The sequence below is a fragment of the Medicago sativa genome, chromosome 6, assembly GCF_051527215.1.
Source record: "Medicago sativa cultivar Bolivia chromosome 6, Bolivia_mono, whole genome shotgun sequence".
NCBI lineage: Eukaryota > Viridiplantae > Streptophyta > Magnoliopsida > Fabales > Fabaceae > Medicago > Medicago sativa.
In genome coordinates this window covers 57,676,984-57,697,496 of record NC_140754.1, presented here as the reverse complement: position 1 = coordinate 57,697,496, position 20,513 = coordinate 57,676,984, and the positions used below count along the sequence as shown (strand labels likewise).

The following is a 20,513-nucleotide window of genomic DNA, read 5'->3' as shown; positions in this document are numbered from 1 at the left end:
CAGCTGGTCAACAATCTTATAGTCACTTTTCTTGATAAGCCTCAGGATTTCGTCCAGATTGGACTCTTCAATAGATTGGCCTGCTGGGCCGGGGTTCTTATCAACAGGAGGAGCAACTGGTGGAGTTACCGTGGCAATAGGTGTCACCACCTTCTTTTGAAACAAGGGTGGACGGACTTTTCCGCTTCTCAGAGTTGTAACTTCACCGGCAACATTATCAACTGTAGCTGGGGATACCAGAGGCACCTCCACTCCGTTCTCAATCATGGTTACATTGTACTTGTAGGGAATTGCTTTGGTAGAGGTATAAGATACCGGACCAGATAACCTGATCACCAAAGGCTCAACATTCTTTTTCTGAGATACATTTTTAACAGGAGAGTCATGGAACACTGGCACAATCACACATACATCACTGGCGATTAAGTGTTTGTCATCCATCAGACCCTGGATATCATCTTGCACAACACGACAACCCATGGGATTCCGAAGGCATTCTGAACAAGAAATATGATCATGTTTGAAAAGAGAAGCCTGGCAGAGCTTGACATGTAACGGCACCAAGGGAGTGACAACATTGCGGACATCCAATATGGGCTCTTCCTGAGGAACGGGGATTCCTTCGAAGGCCTCGATCATGTTAACAGCAGCATGGTTTGGAAGCGGGTTGTCAAGAACATGAGGAACACTATTCTCAAAGGTCAACCTTCCTTTTTCTATCAAATCTTTCACAATATACTTCAAAGCATAGCAACCTTCAGTATCATGGCCTTGAGCACCCTGATGGAATTCACATGTAAGATCATGCCGGAACCTGGGAGGCAAAGGGTTAGGTGGAGGCCTGCCTGGTCTGGTGGCACAATGTCCCTTAGCAAGTAGAGTTGGGAGCAAATCAGCATACCGCATTGGTATTGGTGGAAATGAAGGTTTGGGTCGGGGGCCCTGCTGTTGTTGTTGCTGTTGAGCAGGAGGCTGTTGTTGTACTTGCTGAGTGATGGCATTGACGGGCACTGGTGGTTGACCCGGTGGCAGAGGATATTGCTGGTAGAACGGTGGGAAGAAAGGGTGTTGAGAGTACTGCATGTAGTGATAGGGCAGAGGTAATTGTGTAGCAGCTGCAGACGGATTGCCAGATACCATCCCTACATCAGATTCTTTCCTCTTATGGTGGCCATTACCGTACTTCTTTGGTGCACTGGTCGAAGATTCACCCTTCTCGAGGACAATAATACCTTCTCGGACAGCCTCCTCTAGACGAGTTCCCATTGTGACCATATCAGAGAAGTTGTTCGGAGCAGAGACTATCATTCTTTCCTTATACTCCTTCTTCAGAGTCTTCAAGAATGTCTGTGTTAATTCTTCCTCATCAAGTCGAGGAGAAACACGGGCAGCTGCCCCTCTCCACCTTTGAGCATATTCACGGAAGGTTTCATCTGATTTCTGAGACAAAGCTTTAAGGGAGTCCCTATTCGGCTTCAAGCGGGTATTGAATTCATAATGACTTTCAAAAGCAGCAGCAAGTTCCTCAAAAGTATGGATGTTGTCTTTGCTCAAACTAGTATACCAATCTGCTGCATCATCTGCCAAGCTGCTCTGGAAGCAGTGGATCATCAGAGCGTCATTATCCGCGTAGTTTGCCATCTTTCGGACGTACCGGATGACATGGTTGTGTGGACAAGAAGTTCCATTGTATTTGTCAAATTCTGGCTCTTTGAATTTCTTAGGAACCTCAAATCGGGATACCAAGCATAGATCACGAGGTTTAGCAGGAACACCGTTGCTTCCCCGGCTAGCCTTGACCTCACGGAGTTCTCCAGCCAACTCCCTTAACTGTCTCTTCATAGCTTCCATTGCGGGATCTTGTTCACGCGGAGTGTCAACATCAATCACCTGTTGTACAGTGTGTACAATAGGGTCGGTAGCAACAGTAGTCACTTGAGGCATAGAAGTACTTGCACCAGCAAAAGTTGTCATAGGAATCTGTCCTTGACCAGCAAAACCAGAGATACCAGCAGCAGTATTAGGAGAATAGAAAGGTGGGAGGCCATAAGGACGGCCGTTGGGCATAACAAACCGAGCATCAGTAGCCACAGTAGACAGTGGGATAGAGGGAATCACTTCAGCAGAGACTGGAATAGATGTGGCTGGTTGTTCTTGTGCAGCCATCATAGCGGACATAGCGTCATGAGCCTTAGCCAAGTCTTCTCTCATAGCAGCCAATTCGGCACGGAGCTGAGCATTTTCTTCTTCAAAGTTAGCCATGATTCTTCTCTTGTAAAATCTTGTTTGATGAATTCTATCTGGTTGATACACTTTGCGAGCACGAGCCACTTTTCAGACTGCGGCGGACAAAACCAGGAGGCAATAAGCACGAGAGAAGCTTTTTGTGACCAATGAATGCATATGATGCATGAAATGTGTAAATGCATATGCAAAAAGATTCTTTTTATGTGTTATCGAAGGGTTTTAGACAAATTAGAAACTTGTAAACATTACTAAACAACGATTAACATGAACGGGAAACAAATAACCAACATATAGTTTTACAAGACGATTCCCTTTGAAATGCTAAGCCAAGGGATAGACTTTAAAATGTAAATCAACACAAAACGGAAATAACAACAGGAAATGGAGATCCTCAAGCATAGGAAGTGGAAGCATCATCCTCAGACTCAGACTCATAGCTGCAGTATCGTGCATAGAAGTCACGGGCACCCCTAGCCCTCTTGGAGTCCCTCATGAGCAACCTATCTTTCTCTTCAATCTCTCTCTTAGCCTTAGCTAACTCTTTCTTCAGTGTCAAGACCTCGTGAGTCTGCTGCTCATCCTTTCCATCCAAAGTCATGATCAAGTTCTCAGCCTCATAGTATCTAGCTCTCCACTGATGCTTCTCCCGACTCTCCATAGCTAGATGCTCCTGATACATCTCCTGGGTAGGTGGGAGTAGAGGCAAAGGCATGGTAGGAACAGATGCAGACACATATCTCATAGAGGGGTAAGGCATACCAATCTCCTCAGCTTGGTTAATCACCCACTGTGTATAGGCCTCGTGAGCAATACCGGACCTTACACCCATATGCTTCACCTCTTTCTTCCGAAGCTTAGTCCAAGCTTCCATGAAATCCTCTCTAATTCCCGTGGGAGCACTGGAGTAGTGGAAGAAGTAAGGGGCTGTAGCAAGATTGATGGGCTTATCTTTCATCGGGAAACCAAATTGTCGCAAAGCAAGCTCCGGGTTATAGTTGATTCCACCCCGGGTACCAAGAAGAGGTACATTGAGAAACTTCCCACCACCAAAGATAATTTCCTTAACCCTAGAAGCGGGAGTAAGCCAAACCACTTCATTAGGAGTGAGAGCCATAATCCTCTGTGAAATAGACCAATTCTCCAGATTGTCGTGGAAAGCCTTCGGAAGGTGCGAAATAAACCACCTATAGAGGAGAGGCACACAACAAAGAATGTATCCACGACCTTTGCCGGAACGATCGTGAATAGCATGGTATGTGTCAGCTAGCAAGGTAGGAACAGGATTCTTGGAGTGGAAGATCATGATAGCATTCATGTCCACGAAGTCGTCAAGATTCGGAAAGAGAATAAGCCCGTAGATGAGAAGTGCAAGAATAGCCTCAAGAGTGTCCTGACAAGTGGTATTGAGGTGAGCTTTCCCAAGAAGATACTCTGAAGTGAACCCTCGGATACGTGCCTTAGTGACAAGATTCTTGGAGACATCGGAGGTTGTAAGATGGAGATCTTTAGCAATAACCAATGGAGTAGGAGGATTTTCAAGTCCCGCAAAGGGTACCTCCTTAGCAATAGCTAGACTCATCAAGTGAGAATAAGCCTCTAGAGTAGGCATCAACTGAAAGTCTGGAAAAGTAAAGCACCGATTCTTCGGATCATAGAATTGCACTAGAGTGTGCACAAGCTTCTCATCCACATTAGTCTGGAGAATAGGAAGTAAAGCCCCGTAACGATGTCGGAAACCAGTCGGATCCTCAACCTTGAGTGCCAAATCTCTCAAACTAGCCAAATCAACTTCCTTGAACTTGTAGGACTTAGTCATCTTCATTCCTACAATGTTTACAAATTCAACTTGTCTAAGCCCTTCGATAACAATGCATGACAAAAGTTTATGCATGTATGCATGTATGCATGAATGCATGATTATGTTCAAGTTCGGAGAAAACATGGTGGGTTGAAGTTCAAATTCGAGGAGTCATGGGTGGACACGGTGTCCGGTGAAACTAAGGCTTTAGGAAATAGTAACCGGGTTCTAAAAAGGTTCCCAAGTTGCAACCTCTCCGACGTATATCACGGTGTCACGAGACAACACTCGCTCCATGATTATCCGTGGAAGGTCTAACTTGAGTGTAGTATCGCGTGACGACTAAAACTCGAGACAACACTCGGTTTAGCCTCCGCACTACATCCTAGAAAATGGCCATGGATGGGTTTGGTTATCTACGGTTCATAGCGTCATAGAACAATTAGAAGTAAAGTGCCTAAACGCGACAACACGCGCCGACAACATCACCCCCAAAATGCCTCAGCTATGTGGGATTGATCGCATAATCCAAAACACGAGGCAACCCCCGGAATGAATTGTCGATTATATCCCTCCTAAATCCTAAGTTCACTCAGCCCGGGTGCAGGACTTTTGATATTCTCACCGCACACGTTTGAAAGAAAATAAACATTTATTCACATAGGAAAGCAAGTAAAAGAAACAAGTAAAAAATACAAGCGCAAGCGTGGAAATAAAGACTAGGCGTAACTCTCGAATCTCCCCAGTGAAGTCGCCAGCTGTTTTATCTTGGTTTTCGGGTGTCAAACATTAATCACGTTTGAACCTTTCTAACCGGTGATATCTTATTTTTTCTTGGGAAGGGAAAAAGTAAACAAAACCCTTGAGAATCGAGGTCCGGGAGTTGTTTTCGCTACGGGAAGGTGTTAGGCACCCATAACGACTATAGTATCCTATAGGAACCGTCTTTAATTTCTACGCGCGCGCTCTATTTTTCAATGCTATTTTGAAAGTGTTTATTAAACCTAAAGGTATTCTAAGTGAAGAATTGGAGGGAGAAGAAAGTGTTTGAATTTTTATTTTATTTGAATTGAAGGAATTTTGTTCCTTGCCTACGTACCCGTTTAAGGGATCAAATCCACCGTAGTTCTCTCTCAAAAAATGTTTTTGTTTTTGTTGGTTGATTTTAAGTTTGAAAATGAAATTTTGAAGAATAAGAGAGAGGCCTCAAGGGCATGAGATTTATGAAATTGTGAGGTTGAATTAGTCATTTGCAAAATGTGGTCTAAACATGATTATTTTTCATTGGAATTTGATTAAGAAAAGGAAAATTCAATGGGATTTTGATCCCAAGGTTTATTAAGAAAAGTATTTGAGTGATGTTGTTCACATTTGTTTGGAAAATTGATTTTTCTAAGTATAAAGCCTAAACATTCATCTAAACATACAATCCTAAACATACATCTAAACATGCATATTCTAGCTATATCTAAAGTGATGTGTGTGCATGTGTCGGTGCTTGTGTCGGTGTACATCATTAGAGTCCATTGTCCTTTACATCATACCCTAGATACATTCTATGGCCTCTTTGCCAAGAAATTAAAAGCATGAAAGTAAAATATTACAAGAATTCCTAAATCTTTACATTCTAATTTTTGCATGAAGTTGAAACTTAAAGTGCAAGAAATTAAAGTGAATGAGGTGATGAAGTATGGAATGCTCATGATGTATGAAACAATGAACAAATGGTTAGTAGCACGAGATATAAAGCAAGTCAAAGCTATCATAACAAAAGTAATGAAAATTAACATAAAAAAACAAGCAAAAACAATGTGAAATAGGTCTAAAATCTCATCACCAATGCAAGGCTTGAGTATGACCTATAATCCTCACAATTCAACATACTTTCAAGGCATAAAAATCCAGGTTTTAAAATGAGGATCCAAGTGTCATTGTAAACTTGCATTTTTATGTGAATCTAGACCTATTTGTACCATTTATTCACAAAACAAAACTTGCCAAGCAAACGACCAATCATCACATGCACATGTTCAGTAAAAAACACATTCAAACAGTAGTAAAAAACCTCATAAAATCATCCATCATGAACCACAAACATTTATCAAGGATTGGAATTGGAATCAAGCAAATTTTCATCAATTTTTAGCACAAAATATCACAAAATAGTAAGAAAATTAACCACATTATTCTTGTCAATTTTTAACATGCAACAGTTACCACAATAATACCGCAAGACTATCAAGAAACATGCATGAATTTTTTTGGAGTTTTTAGAGAATTTTTAGACACAAAAACATATGAAACTTCACAATTTTTTTTAGCAAAAATAGTAAACAATTAACAAGAAAATACCACACATTTTTTAATCAAGAATTAACACATAAAAACACCAAAAAAAAAAGTCAAGAAAATGATCAAGAATACATGAAAAATTTTTAGGAATTTTTTAGAAAAGTTTGGACAGGTAATGGTGCGAATAGCAAGAAAACAGCAAGAAATATGCAGGACAGGGGGGTGCACGTAGCATTCTGGAAAAAGGAAACAAGAAACGTTGGGCTTAAGAGAGCAAACCGGGTCGATCCATGGGTAATGGAAAGAACCGGTTCGGTTAGCCCATGGTATAAAGGGATTGGACCGTTTTTTTTCACTCATTTTTTCCAAACAAACTCTTTCAAACATCAAAACCTCTCTTCTCTCTCATTCTAACCGATCTGGACAAGGAAACAAAAGAAGATGAAGCTTCATCTTCTCCATTACTCCGGCGCGGTGGCCGGCCACCCTAAGGTGGCGGCGCCGCCGCCGGGAAATCTCCAGACACATCCATTTTCAAATATTATTACATCAACACGAAGCTCTCCTTCTCCTCTATTCATTTTTGCCATTAATTTTTCGAAAAAACAACCAACACAGCCTAGATCTACAAGTCTATTTCGAAAGTTTTCGAACAAGAATGGACAAGCAAACACAACGATGAGTTACCTTTCGTTAGATCGGAGAAGCACCAAAGAAGGACGACGAAAAAGCTTCAGATCGTTTCCCTCCCTTAATTTTGCTTCGCGAATCTGCTATTTCACCGCCTTTGCATCGATTTGGACCTTGCTCGTTTCGGTTGGAGACTTGTCTTTGCTGATCGGAGACTCGTGGCTTCAAAAACGGACTGGTTAGTAAATTGCTTGAAACGGTTTCGAATTCTTCCTTCCTCCGCCGCGATTCTGAATCAGTGTTGTTTAGCGTTTGTGAATTCTGATTGATTCGAAAATGGCGTTACAGACACTGCGTTGGTTTAATTGTGAGGATTTTTGTGTTAATGGTGAAAATTGGTGGAGTTGGTGAGTTTGCGACGGATTCGGGAGATTATGGAGGTTGGAGTTGTGGAGAAATTCTGTTAGGGTGGTGGAGTGGGTGGTTAGGGATGAAGATTAGAGGTTAGTTAGGGTGGTTGAGTGGGTGGTGAAAAGTTGTTATGGAGGTAGAGGTGGTGGTTACGGTTAGAGGGGAAGGAGGAAAAAGAAATTGGATTTTTTGTTATTTTTTGTATTTGGTGGAAAAAAATGATTGGAAAATGATTGGTGTAAAAAAAAATGATTAGTTGTCATTCACCTTGACCAATGACTTTGACCTATTTATAGGTGATATGGCAAGCCTTGAACCAATGAAATAATGCCATGTGGCACTTGACTTGTAACAAACTTTTGTGGACCAACAACATTTGGACACGTGGCACTTGGACTCTAACAAACTAAAAAAGGATTAAAATGCAAATAACAAAAGTACAAGGACCAAAATGGAAATTAAAACTAAAATTGAATTAAAAAAAAGTAAATTGAAAATTAACGTAAAGCGAGATGATTAAAAACAACGAAGCAGACGAGAGTTTTTATGTGAAATGACCAAAACACCCCTAGGGACTAAAACGACTAAAAACGACTCAAATGCAATTTTAAAATGATTTTTTAACAAGGGATTAAAGAAAGAGTTTATACAAGGGAATTAAAAGACTCAGAGACAATTTCTAGAATTTTAAACAGGGTTTTAACACATGAAAAGACTAAAATGCCCCTAGGGGCAAAACTGACTCAAAATGACTTCAAATGCAAATTTTGAAATGGATTTTGACATAGAATGAAACAGAGACTCATTCAAATCAAATGAAAAGACTCAAACAATTTTTTAAAGGACTGAAAGAAATTTTAACATAGGAAATGACTAAAATGCCCCTAGGGGCTAAACTAACTAAAAAATGACTCAACTGATATTTTTTGAAATGAATTTTGACATGAGATTGAAACAGGGACTTATACAAACCAATTTATAAAACTTAAACAATTTCCAAGGATTAAAATGAGTTGAATGCAGGAAATGACTAAAATACCCTTTTTCATGAATTTTGCAAACAATATTGAAATAAAATGCAGAGAAGGATGTAATTACTCAGAGGCATATCAAATGACTTGAAATGCAAGAAAAGAAGAATCGAACTAGTATTTTTAGGTCCAAAATTAGGGTATAACACTACGTAGACATCAACCAAGGGAGAAATGCTCATGGTCTTTGCTAACATATAAGCACCATCCTCGTCCCGTAAACATAATCCAATCCCGACACGATTATAATCAGTGGAAAACGACGCGTCAATATTACATTTTATGCGCCCCGGGAGAGGTCTCTGCCACTGTATCACAGCTGGAGCACCTGGATCATGCAGCAGCTCTTGGCCAGCCGCGTCGTAGTGTAGAACAGCAGCAGAGGGATCTGAACTGTGCTGTTGTTTCGGTTCAGAACGGGCTTCCAGCCATGCATCCAGCATGTGTCTAGCACGGTCTACAACGTGTGCGCATAATTCATTCTCATTCTGCCACAATTTCTTGTTACGATGCTTCCAAAGGCTCCAAATGATAGCTGCCAATCTGTGACGTGCCTCTGAATGCAGCTGTTGCAAAAGAAGAAACACAGCTTCAGTTGCTGAATTAGTAGACTGAACCGATTGCTGCACTGCTTGCCAAAGGCCAGCTTGATTCCAGACCTGAACAGCGAAAGGACATAGAAAGAAAACATGTTCGAGATCTTCGTCTGGGTGCTCGCAACTAACACAATGGGTCGGGCATTGAACCCCTTTATCTTGCAGCCGAATTCTAGTTGGCAAAACACCACGACAAATGCGCCAAATTAAGTTCTTAACCTTTGGGGGAACCTTCAATTTCCATATACCTGTCCAAAAGCCCGGCCGACGTAGATGCGTAGTGTCTACAAGATCCTCCACACAAAGACGATAAGCGCTTTTCACCGAGTAAATACCATTTCGTTCTGCCTTCCAAATCAGCCTATCACTTGCCACCTGCGTGACCAACGGTGTATTCAGGAATGCAATGTCTTCACTGAAAACTTGCTGCACAAGCGAAGTGTTCCAACAATGGGCTTCACTATCAATCAAACTGTCAACAGAGAAGTTGCAGACAAAGTCAGCCCCAGGTACATTGCTGCTGATACACCGACCATCTTTAAGCCATGGTTCATCTAATATAGGAATATTGGTACCTGTACCTATTCGCCATCTGGCACCTCCACGTACAATAAAGCGAGCTTGAAGAATACTACGCCAAACATAACTCGGATTATGTCCCAAACGAGCAGTAAGATAACTCCGAGTTGGAAAATAACGAGCCTTAAAGATGCGAGCAACCAGCGAGTCAGGGTCTGTTTGGAATCTTCACCCTTGCTTACCAAGCATAGCCAAATTGAACGCCGACAAATCTTTAAAACCCATACCACCATGTACCTTATGCATTGATAATTTCTCCCATGACAGCCAATGAATGCTCCTATTAGTCGCACCACCGTGGCCCCACCAAAAGGAATTCATCATCCACTCGATGGTTGTGATAAGCGACGAAGGTAACAAGAAAATGCTCATGACATATGACGGAATCGCTTGTAAAACAGATTTGATCATGACTTCACGGCCCGCTTTTGATAAGCACTTACTACTCCATGAACTGATACGCTGCCACACTCGGTCTTTGATATATGAGAATGTCGAAGCCCTATCACGTCCTATCATTGATGGTAACCCCAGGTATTTACCTGTGCCCAGGCCGGCGTGAACTCCAAGAATGTGCGTGATTGAATCTTTCAACATAGCAGGAACATTTCGACTGCAATACATTTCTGACTTAGGTAGACTGATAGCTTGACCAGACGCTGCCTCATAAGTTACTAGGATATTCTTCAGAACTTGTGCCTGAGCTTCATCTGTCTGAAAGAAAAGGAAGCAATCATCGGCGAACAACAAATGTGAAACAGAAGGTGCACCTCGACATATAGAAACACCAGTTATTGTATTGCGCTCTTCCGCGTCTCGTATGAGAGATGACAAGCCTTCAGCACATAAAATAAACAAATAGGGCAATAAAGGGTCGCCTTGTCGGAGGCCTCTGCCCGGGATGACCGGTCCCACAACATCATTATTAACTATAACAGAGTAATCGACAGACTCTACACACATAGACATCCAGTGTATCCACCGTTCACTAAAACCCATCTTTGTCAAGACTTCCCTCATATAGTTCCAGTCCATTCGATCGTACGCCTTACTAATGTCTAATTTTAGTGCCACACTACCCACCGTCCCTCTAACTTTAGTTTTCATATAATGAAGTACTTCAATGGCAACCATGGCATTGTCGTGAATAGATCGGTCAGGAACAAAAGCAGATTGATTGTCAGAGATGCACTTTGGAAGGACATGTTGTAATCGATTGGCAAGCACTTTGGAGATTAATTTATACAACACATTACACAGCGCTATAGGGCGCCAGTCTTTCATTGTGGTCTGAACCGTGCCTTTAGGAATAAGCGCTATATTAGTCATATTAAGATCAGCAGGGAACTGACCGTTTTCCAACCAGGCACAACACTCCTTGAAAATATCGTCACTGCATAATTGCCAAAAGTGCTGATAAAATCTCGGGTTATAACCGTCAGGTCCAGGACATTTGTCAGGGTGCATCGAGAACATGGCAGCACGAAATTCTTCCTTCGTAAATGGGGCCGTGAGTAACAAATTGTCCTCAGAGGAGACAGACAGGCGAATAACATCAGTGACCGGGGCAGTGACACTATGTTGTTGCTGAAATAACTCTAAGAAATATTGTTTAGCTATAGAACTCATACCTTGATTATCTGAGATATTATTGCCATTCCCATCTTCAAGAGAGGAGATTTTATTCACCTTTTTCCTTGCCGTAGTAGAAGCATGGAAGAATTTTGTATTGCGATCACCATCTTTATACCAATGCGCCTTAGCTCGTTGCCGCCAATACATATCATATTGAGTGAGTAGTCTTGTCATACGCTTACGAAGGTGAGCCAGCTGGGTCTGAGCTTCTCTAGAATATCGATTGCGGACAGAAATCAACCACCGGCTACAGTCCTCAATATCATGCTTCAACTTATTGCAGTTATCTTTGCTCCAGACATGCATGTCTTCTGCACATCTAGTTAGCCTTGGGAGAACCGAATCACCAGTATACATGTTCCAACTAGTGCGAACCATATCATCAAAACCAGGTTCCACTTTCCAGGCATTTTCGAAGCGGAAATTACGCCGATACGTCGAAGGACGTACAACAGGATTACATTCGAGTAAGATGGGATAATGATCCGAAGCAGGGGCAATTAAATTTTCAAGAGTTGCTGCAGGAAATAAAGAAAACCAGGCGTTGTTAGCAAGTGCACGGTCTAATCTTTCCTCAACAGCCCGAGGAGTACCCAGGCTCTTGAACCAAGTGTATGGATATCCCTCAACAGGCACATCAGAGAGGCCAGAGTCAATTACTGATTGCCGAAAACCATTGATAAGTCAATTCGACCTACAATTTCTACCCCGTTTCTCACTAGAATCCATTATGTCATTAAAATCTCCGAAGATACACCAAGGACCAGTAATTTGTCTAGCTAAATGACGAAGAAAATCCCACGCCGCACGCCTACGTCCCCCCTCGGGGTACCCGTAGTAGCAGGTGAGACTCCAATTACCATGAACAACATCAGACACCGAAACAGTAATATGATTTTGGGAGTAGTTAACAATTTGACAATTAAAGTTAGCACGCCAATAAATAGCAAGGCCACCACTTCTACCAATACTATCTACAGAAATACAAAAATCAAAGCCAAGAACATAACGCAAATCCTCTACTTTATTCTTGTGAACTAAGGTCTCACTTAGGAAGAGGAGAGCCGGATTAAACCGACGTACAAGGTATTTCAGATCAGGAACTGCGCTCGGGCTACCTAAACTTCGACAGTTCCAACTTAACAGACTCATTTACCTCGGCAGGCCTGACTAGCAGGACCTGCCGTTACATCAGTTTCATCATACAGTGGATTATTGTTAACAGTCATTACAACATCCCCCCCATCACTAAAAATATTGCCTACAAGAGTGTTCCCCATGACCCCATCAGCAACAGACTCAAACTCGGGTGCAGCTTGTGTTCCTCCAGTAGGTGAATGCTCAAGTCCAGCCACTCCAGTGAGAGCCCTCTTGCGCTTCTTCAATTCAGTACCGTGTATGCCATCCTCAATGCTTCCAGCAGCAGGAACACGAGCACTAACATCAGCATTACCACTCACCGCCGGCAGACCAAGAACAATTTGAGACAGGGGTGCTTCATTAAGAGGTAGCAGAGAAGGTGAAGTAATGCGAGAAGACTCACCCAAAAAAGCATTAGCAACCAGCAACTGAGTTTTGATAGCATCAATTTCCTGATGCACTGCAGACATACGACCCTTCAAAGACACCATAACAGAGGAACCAGCAGCCAAATTACCACTCTGCGCAGAAGTGGAGCCTACTCCAGTACTATGTGCAACATGAGAGTTTCGATTCGGTATCGGATCCTGCAACCAGACATTTGTAGCGGCAGTACCCATACGTCGAACAAGAGGCCTCAAAGCTTCACCCCAACCCCTAACACCATCGTCCTCCTCCATTTCAAATAACTGAGGGCAGCTCTTATCTGTGTGACCAAGCAGACCACACAAGTAACAAAATATACCAAGTTTCTCATACTTAAATTTGATTGTTGCGAAGCTACCATCTTTGATTCGCACCTGCCACTCCTTTTTCAATGGTTGGGTAACATCAATTCTGACCTTCAACCGCATATATGAGCTGTGCAGATTGTTCCTTTTGTCATATTCCTTCAACTCACCAAGGAACCTCCCAATTCCATTCCCCACTCTCTGTTCAACCATACCAAAAGGCAACTGGTGTACCTGAACCCAAATATCAAGGTGGTTCAAATTCACACTTGCCGGCACCACCCCGGGAGCAATACGATCAACTACTAGATTGTAATTGTCGTACAACCAAGGGCCCTCATCAAGGACCTTCGCAACATCAAGACGGTGATATAACTGGAACAGGAAACGATTCTCGCTCGATTGTGTAATTGATACACGCTTTCCAGGCCGCCAGAAATTGCCCAGGCGTTCTTTGAAATAGGCAAAGCGAATCTGCTTATCAGTGAGGACACGACCAGCAAGACAGTGATCAAGGATTTGTGTTTCGGCAGAGACTGGGTCAAGGTCAAGGGTTAACCCCTCATCAGTCAAGGTAAGCCCTTCAAGATTGAGGTCGGAAGCAGACATAATTTCGGTGAGGGTGAGAAATTCGGGAAGAAATAGGATGAATTTGTGATGAAGAAGGTAATTAGGGTTAGCTGTGATTTTGGGATTAGCCATAGAACACGATATATATAGTATTGAACAGAAGCATCTAGGTTGGAGTATACCAGATGAAGCTGAAATCACTCACAAGGGATAGAGTCGGAGCCAAGAAGGATAAGAACGAAGTTAAGCAAAGCGGCGGCTCAGGGGAGATCGGAGGAAGAAACTAACCCTAGGAGAGAACGCAAGTCATTTTCTTTTCGTAACCATCAAGTTATTAGTTTTAAATAATAAAGATGAAGGTATTTTTGTCCAAATAAAAATGTACACTTTTGTTAATTTAGACATTCATATTTTTTGTTTTTTTTGGAAAGGTTTCATATTTTTTGTTAGTGCGACATGTAATACTTATTTTCTAGAGAAACTTTTTAATAATTGACCGAATCCTTGATGAAAAATTAATTGAGCGAATCATATTAATTTAGTTCCGCTTTTAGTTCCACCAAAATTGGATCGAGCAAAACAAAACACACACTGATATAGAACTGCATCATTCCATTTAAAAACAACCCTTAATTTTGGTATTCAACTCATTCATTCCAATTCCATCACACCCTCACTCTCTGCATCATGATAACAACGTTGATGCTGTACTCTTATTTCAATAACCATACGCTAAGGCCAAACAGTATTCCACAATTGTTTCCCTTTCTCAACAAACGGAACTAAGGACAGTTACTCCAGACGCTGCAACTTATGGAATGATTACCCGATCTTTGTCGAATAAAGGTGAATATGTTAAGGCATGGAAACATCGTAAAATGATTGCGAAAGACCTATCATAAGACGGTAAAAAGGTTTGATGCTTCTCTTGTTACAGATTGCAATTTTGTATTTATTTTTGGACTTCATGACATTATTTTAATTTTGTTTTTGCCTCGCCTAATTAAAAATAAACTTGTGTTTCATCTTGAGTGGAAGTTGTAGAATATAATTGTTATTGCTGTATTGATTGAGATTTTACCAATTGTAATACACTTTATTTAAAGCGTTTCTTTGAAATACTTATAATTCTTCATAATGATTGCAATCTTACTATTCGTAACCAGTTTAGAATACTATACTTAAGGTTGAATTGCTTAGCCTTTAAATAGATGTGTACTTAAATATACCTTAGAGAGATGTATTGATTATTTTATATCCTGCACAAATGAAAACATGTAGTTTTGTATGATTTTAGGACGAATTGATTCCCCAAAATCTATTTACACATGGTATCTTATATGCTTGATTAGTTCAAGAAATAATAAGGTTCTAATACTTGTTAGTATACATGATAAAAATAAATCTAAAATTTGTTTGGCGATTAAAGATTATTTGTACTTGTTTATTTGTACTTGTTTAAATTAGAAAGTGCAGTGAAAACTTCATTTTATGAAGTTGTTATTTCCCCCCTGGTTTGGAGCGGAAAGTACAAGATATAAATAGTGAAGAACTATATGTGAATCATCAACAATGTCACACAGATATATATATATATATATATATATATATATATATATATATATATATATATATATATATATATGTATGTATGTATATCAAATTATATGTTTGGTGAGGATATATGTGAATCACCAAAGCTCTATATGTGAATCCTCCATTTAGACTCTTGAATTTTATTTTTAAGATTGAAATACTAACAATGTCATGACAAAATGGAAAATTGTAGGCATTGCTCCCCAAAACGAAGTGAGATCTTGGAACTGGGCAGAAACATAGCACAAAAGATGCATTCACAACTCCCAAGTAAGTGTCCATGTTCTATCTTTTAATGGAAAAAATAAAAAGTAAAATACTACCCTTTAAGTTATTAGTTTTCACTAAGAGCAACTTTTGTGCATGTTGCACTATGCCAAATTTCTTATAAATGATCACAACTATAGAAAACTTACATTGGAGTGAGCATGACATGGTATTGGGTGAACTAAACTTGGAGTACATCAACTATAGAACCAACCTAAAAAAGACTCAAACATTTAAATCACTAATAAAAAAATCTTAAGCATTAAATATTATTATTATTTTAGAGTATTAATTTTTTTATTATATCCAATGACTATATCATTAAAAATGATGGATGTATTCCTTCAAAAAAACACACAAAAGCTAATATAAACATTTTTATCTTCCTATGAATATGGTAGTACTAACTTTTTTCTTCCTTTCAAAAAAGACTTATTATTTTTTTCCACACAATTTCACCTTCAATAATTTTATTCTTTTGTTTTCCTTCAATCTTCTATAATTATGTCATTGAAATTGTAGTTTTTATGCATCATTGTTGTGTCCTTTGTATCACTTTTAACTTTAAAATTTATATATTTACTATTATTTAAAATTTGTTTAGGTAAAGTTGATTAAAATAATTTTCTACATCTTTTTTTTTTTTTGAAGGAATTTTTCTACATCTTGAATTAATATTACTTTTAAATAAAAAATAATTACAAATAATAAAATATAAACAGGTAGGGTCAAGTTTGAGTTCTTTATAAACATCCACTATTAAAGTAAAAACTACTTAGATCAACTTTAAATTAGTTAATCCGATCCCACAAAAATAAACATAATTTACCCACTTTAATTCACCCTATTAAAGATGCTCTAATATGATCAGTCACATACTACTTTTTTTTTTCCTAAAAGAAGTATAATAATAACAACAACAACAACAACAATAATAAACGAAGGAGAAAGTCAAAGTGATATTAGCAAAAAATCAAAAATGAGGAAAGTCATATAGAGAAAGAGTGGGGCATCGCATTCATTCTTTAACTTCAATGATCATCATACCCAGACTATTTTTAGGAGAAAGAATTAATATGTACTTAACTGATGACATGTATATATAAAAACTAAAACCATATGCATATATTATAGAAAGAATTAAATGTAAAACAAATAAGTAATATTATTGAAATATTCGTGAATAAAAATAAATAAAAGTATAACATCCGTATGTTAATGTTTATCAAAATTCACTCTAGCATTTTATCAAATACATTGTATGCATATATGAATCTAAAAAAGATTTTAAAGTAAAAAAAATGCAAGATTTGAAGAAGACGTGACAATAAAAATAAACACATTACATGAAAACAAAACATGAGAATTGTACTTGCAGTGAGTATAATATCAATAACTAGGGAGTAGTTTGTTTTGGTCATGCATTGTGATTGATCCCAAGGTGGGTGTTTATAGTCTTTTTTGGGCTTGTATTTCTGTGACTTAGGGCCTAAGTTTCTTAAGCCCTAAGTCACATTTTTTTATGTAGAACACGCACTCTAGATGCTTACAGAAATCCATGAATGCAGTGACGAGATTTTAGAACAGAGGGCGCGCCTTAGGGTTAGTTAGCCCTTGTGAAAGGATACTAAACCCTTAATAGAATATTGGCGGTCCACATCCCCCAAGCACAAGTATTGGGGCAAGTCGAAGTGGTTTGTGTCTAAGTTAACGGTTCAGTTCTGTTCGGCTTTTAGGTTCCTCACATCGAAGGATAACTTTTGGGGAACTATATGGGTATATGTTTTTCCCCAAAAGTTTATGGTCCAATATGGGTATAAACTTATACCCATATTGTTCCCCAAAAGTTATCCTTCAACGTGTGGTTCCTAAAAGCCGAACAAAACTGGACCGTTAACTTGGACACAAGTTTGTCCCAATACTTGTGCTTGGGGAGTTGTGGGCCGTCAATATTCTATTAAGGGCTTAGTATCCTTTCAAAAGGGCTAACTAACCCTAGGGCGCGCCCTCTACCCTAAAATCTTGTCACCACCTTCATGGCCGAATGATTATCCGATTTTCGTCCAATAAAGTTGCAAATACTAAGGCATGGAAACATGTGAAATGATTGCGAAAGACCTATTAATAGACAGTAAAAAGGTATGATGCTTCTCTTGTTATAGATTGTAATTTTGTATTCATATTTCGACTTTATGACATTATTTTAATTTTGTTGTTTCCTCGCCTATAATTGTTATTGCTGTATTGGGATTTTACCAATTGTATTACACTTTATCTAAAGCGTTTCTTTGAAATAATTATACTTCTTCATAATGATTGTAATCTTACTAATCCTAACCATTTTAGAATACTATACTTAAGGTTGAATTGCTAAGACCTGAGATTTACATACAACATGCACAAGCTTAGCCTTTACAGATGGTATTAGTAAGGTAGGCAAGAATGCTATCTTATATGCTTGATTAGTTCAAGAAATAATAAGGTTCTAATACTTTTTTTTTGGAGGGAAATAAGGTTATAATACTTGTTGGTATCCATAATAAAAATTAATCTACAAATTGAATAGAAAGTGAATTGAATCTAAACTAAAAGTTTATTTGTATTTGTATAAATTAGAAAGTGCAGTGTAAAGTTAATTTTAACAAGCTGTTATTTCCCCCTGGTTTTGGAGTGGAAAGTACAAGATATAAAATTTGACTAAAATGGTTATCATATTTATCTAAAGTATGTTCATATAATACAGTCTTTCTGCAAAAAATCTAATATGGTTACTAAATAAACATTTGTTCATATCCTATAAAGCTAATTTACAGAAGAATTGTTTGTTTGATGATTGCCTAATCTAGCTTTAGCAGACGTGTTGATGTTTTCCAATATCATTTGATGTAACAAACCAATTGCATCATTCAATTGACCAATGAGGTTCACCTTGTTGCTTTTGATGAGAAGGGTAGTGAAAAAAGACTTGCAATTCCACTATTCCAGGCTTCTAGGCAGAAAACAATGAGCACGTTGAAAAAGCATTTCCCTCTTTCTTCAAAAATTCCTTCAACACCCAAAAAATGGAACCGTATCATCAATTTTCTATAAAAGTTTACATATGTGTGTGTGTGTTGTGTTTACATATGTTGGTTTTGCCATCTAAAAAGGTTTAATGGCGCAGTTTGTTGTTCGCTTGCCTTCTATTACACATCAAAAAAAAAAAATCTATAAAAGTTTCAGAAAAATAGAAAATTAAATATGAATTGTGTTATCTACGTTTATCCTCAATCTGATAAATTGTACACTAGTCATATTTTATATATGCTAGTTTAAGCTATAAAGGTTTGTACATTTAGTTATCTCTAACACGGTAGAACACTGCATAGTGCAGTGTAAAATAACTAGCATAGCATAGAGAGAAGTGGTTTATATTATTGACTAAGAACCGTTATTAGTTTCAAGAGATCTGAAATTTAAGTCAGAACCATCTGCATTATACATACACAGAATGGAACTCACATCTCCTAGTGTTGCACGAGAATTGTTTATGATCTGCACCTGAATTGGTTAAATCGTAGCAGAAGTTGGCTTAAGACGATTTTGTGCCAAACAAGTAAAAAAAATTAGACTCTTGTATTTTATTTTCAAGATTGAAATACTAACAATGTCATGACAAAATGGAAAATCGTAGGCATTGCTCTTCTGAACGAAGTGAGATCTTGGAACTGGAGAGGAAGATTGTGAGAAAATCTTTTATTTCTGCTTCTGAAGAAACATAGCTACAAGGCTAAAAGCTCAGGTTTGCAACATCAGAACAAAAGATGCATTCACAACTCACAAGTAAGTGTCCATGTTCTATCTTTTAATGGAAAAAATGAAAAGTAAAATCTGGTTATTAGTTTTCACTTAGAGCAACTTTTGTGCATCTTGCACTATGCCAAATTTCTTATAAACGATCACAACTATAGAAAACTCACATTGGAGTGAGCATGACATGGTATTGGGTGAACTAAAACTTGGAGTACATCAACTATAGAACCAACCTAAAAAAGACTCAAACATTTAAATCATTAATAAAAAAATCTTAAGCATTAAATATTATTATTATTTTATGGTATTAATTTTTTTTATAATATCCAATGACTATATCATTAAAAATGATGGATGTATTCCTTCAAAAAAACACACAAAAGCTAATATAAACATTTTTATCTTCCTATGAATATGGTAGTACTAACTTTTTTTTTTCCTTTCAAAAAAGACTTATTATTTTTTTCCACACAATTTCACCTTCAATAATTTTTATTCTTTTGTTTTCCTTCAATCTTCTATAATTATGTCATTGAAATTGTAGTTTTTATGCATCATTGTTGTGTCCTTTGTATCACTTTTAACTTTAAAATTTATATATTTACTATTATTTAAAATTTGTTTAGGTAATGTTGATTAAAATAATTTTCTACATCTTTTTTTTTTTGAAGGAATTTTTCTACATCTTGAATTAATATTACTTTTAAATAAAAATTAATTACAAATAATAAAATATAAACAGGTAGGGTCAAGTTTGAGTTCTTTATAAACATACACTATTAAAGTAAAAACTAGTTAGATCAACTTTAAATTAGTTAATCCGATCCCACAAAAATAAACACAACTTACCCACTTTAATTCACCCTATTAAAGATGCTCTAATATGATCAGTCTTTTTCCTAAAAGAAATATAATAATAATAACAATAATAATAATAACAATAATAATAATAACAATAATAATAATAATAATAATAATAATAATAATAATAATAATAATAATAATAATAATAATAATAATAATAATAATAATAATAAACGAAGGAAAAAGTCAAAGTGATATTAGCAAAAAATCAAAAAAGAGGAAAGTCATATAGAGAAAGAGTGGGGCATCGCATTCATTCTTTAACTTCAATGATCATCATACCCAGACTATTTTTAGGAGAAAGAATTAATATGTACTTAACTGATGACATGTA

At 38.0% G+C, this 20,513-nt stretch overlaps 1 protein-coding gene across 1 annotated transcript; it reads right to left on the bottom strand.

Moving 5' to 3' along the window:
* Positions 1–7,030: 7,030 nt before the first annotated feature.
* On the bottom strand, positions 7,031–13,792 carry LOC146915886 (uncharacterized). Its single transcript, XM_085721477.1, has 5 exons — positions 12,376–13,792; positions 11,927–12,193; positions 9,822–11,878; positions 8,562–9,707; positions 7,031–7,288 (listed from the first exon to the last, which is right to left on the bottom strand). Exons 1-5 carry the CDS (start codon positions 13,790–13,792, stop codon positions 7,031–7,033), a joined length of 5,145 nt encoding a protein of 1,714 aa, XP_085577603.1.
* Positions 13,793–20,513: the final 6,721 nt, after the last annotated feature.

What these genes read in the sequence shown, in the direction of transcription:
- LOC146915886 (XM_085721477.1), bottom strand. Translation starts at nt 13,792, where the DNA reads ATGGCTAATCCCAAAATCACAGCTAACCCTAATTACCTTCTTCATCAC. An exon ending in AGAAATTATCAATGCATAAG is followed by an intron (nt 9,708 to 9,821) that starts GTACATGGTGGT and finishes CGCATCTTTAAG; the next exon opens with GCTCGTTATTTTCCAACTCG. An exon ending in CTCCCTTGGTTGATGTCTAC is followed by an intron (nt 7,289 to 8,561) that starts GTAGTGTTATAC and finishes CGAATCAATCAG; the next exon opens with AATTCACAAACGCTAAACAA.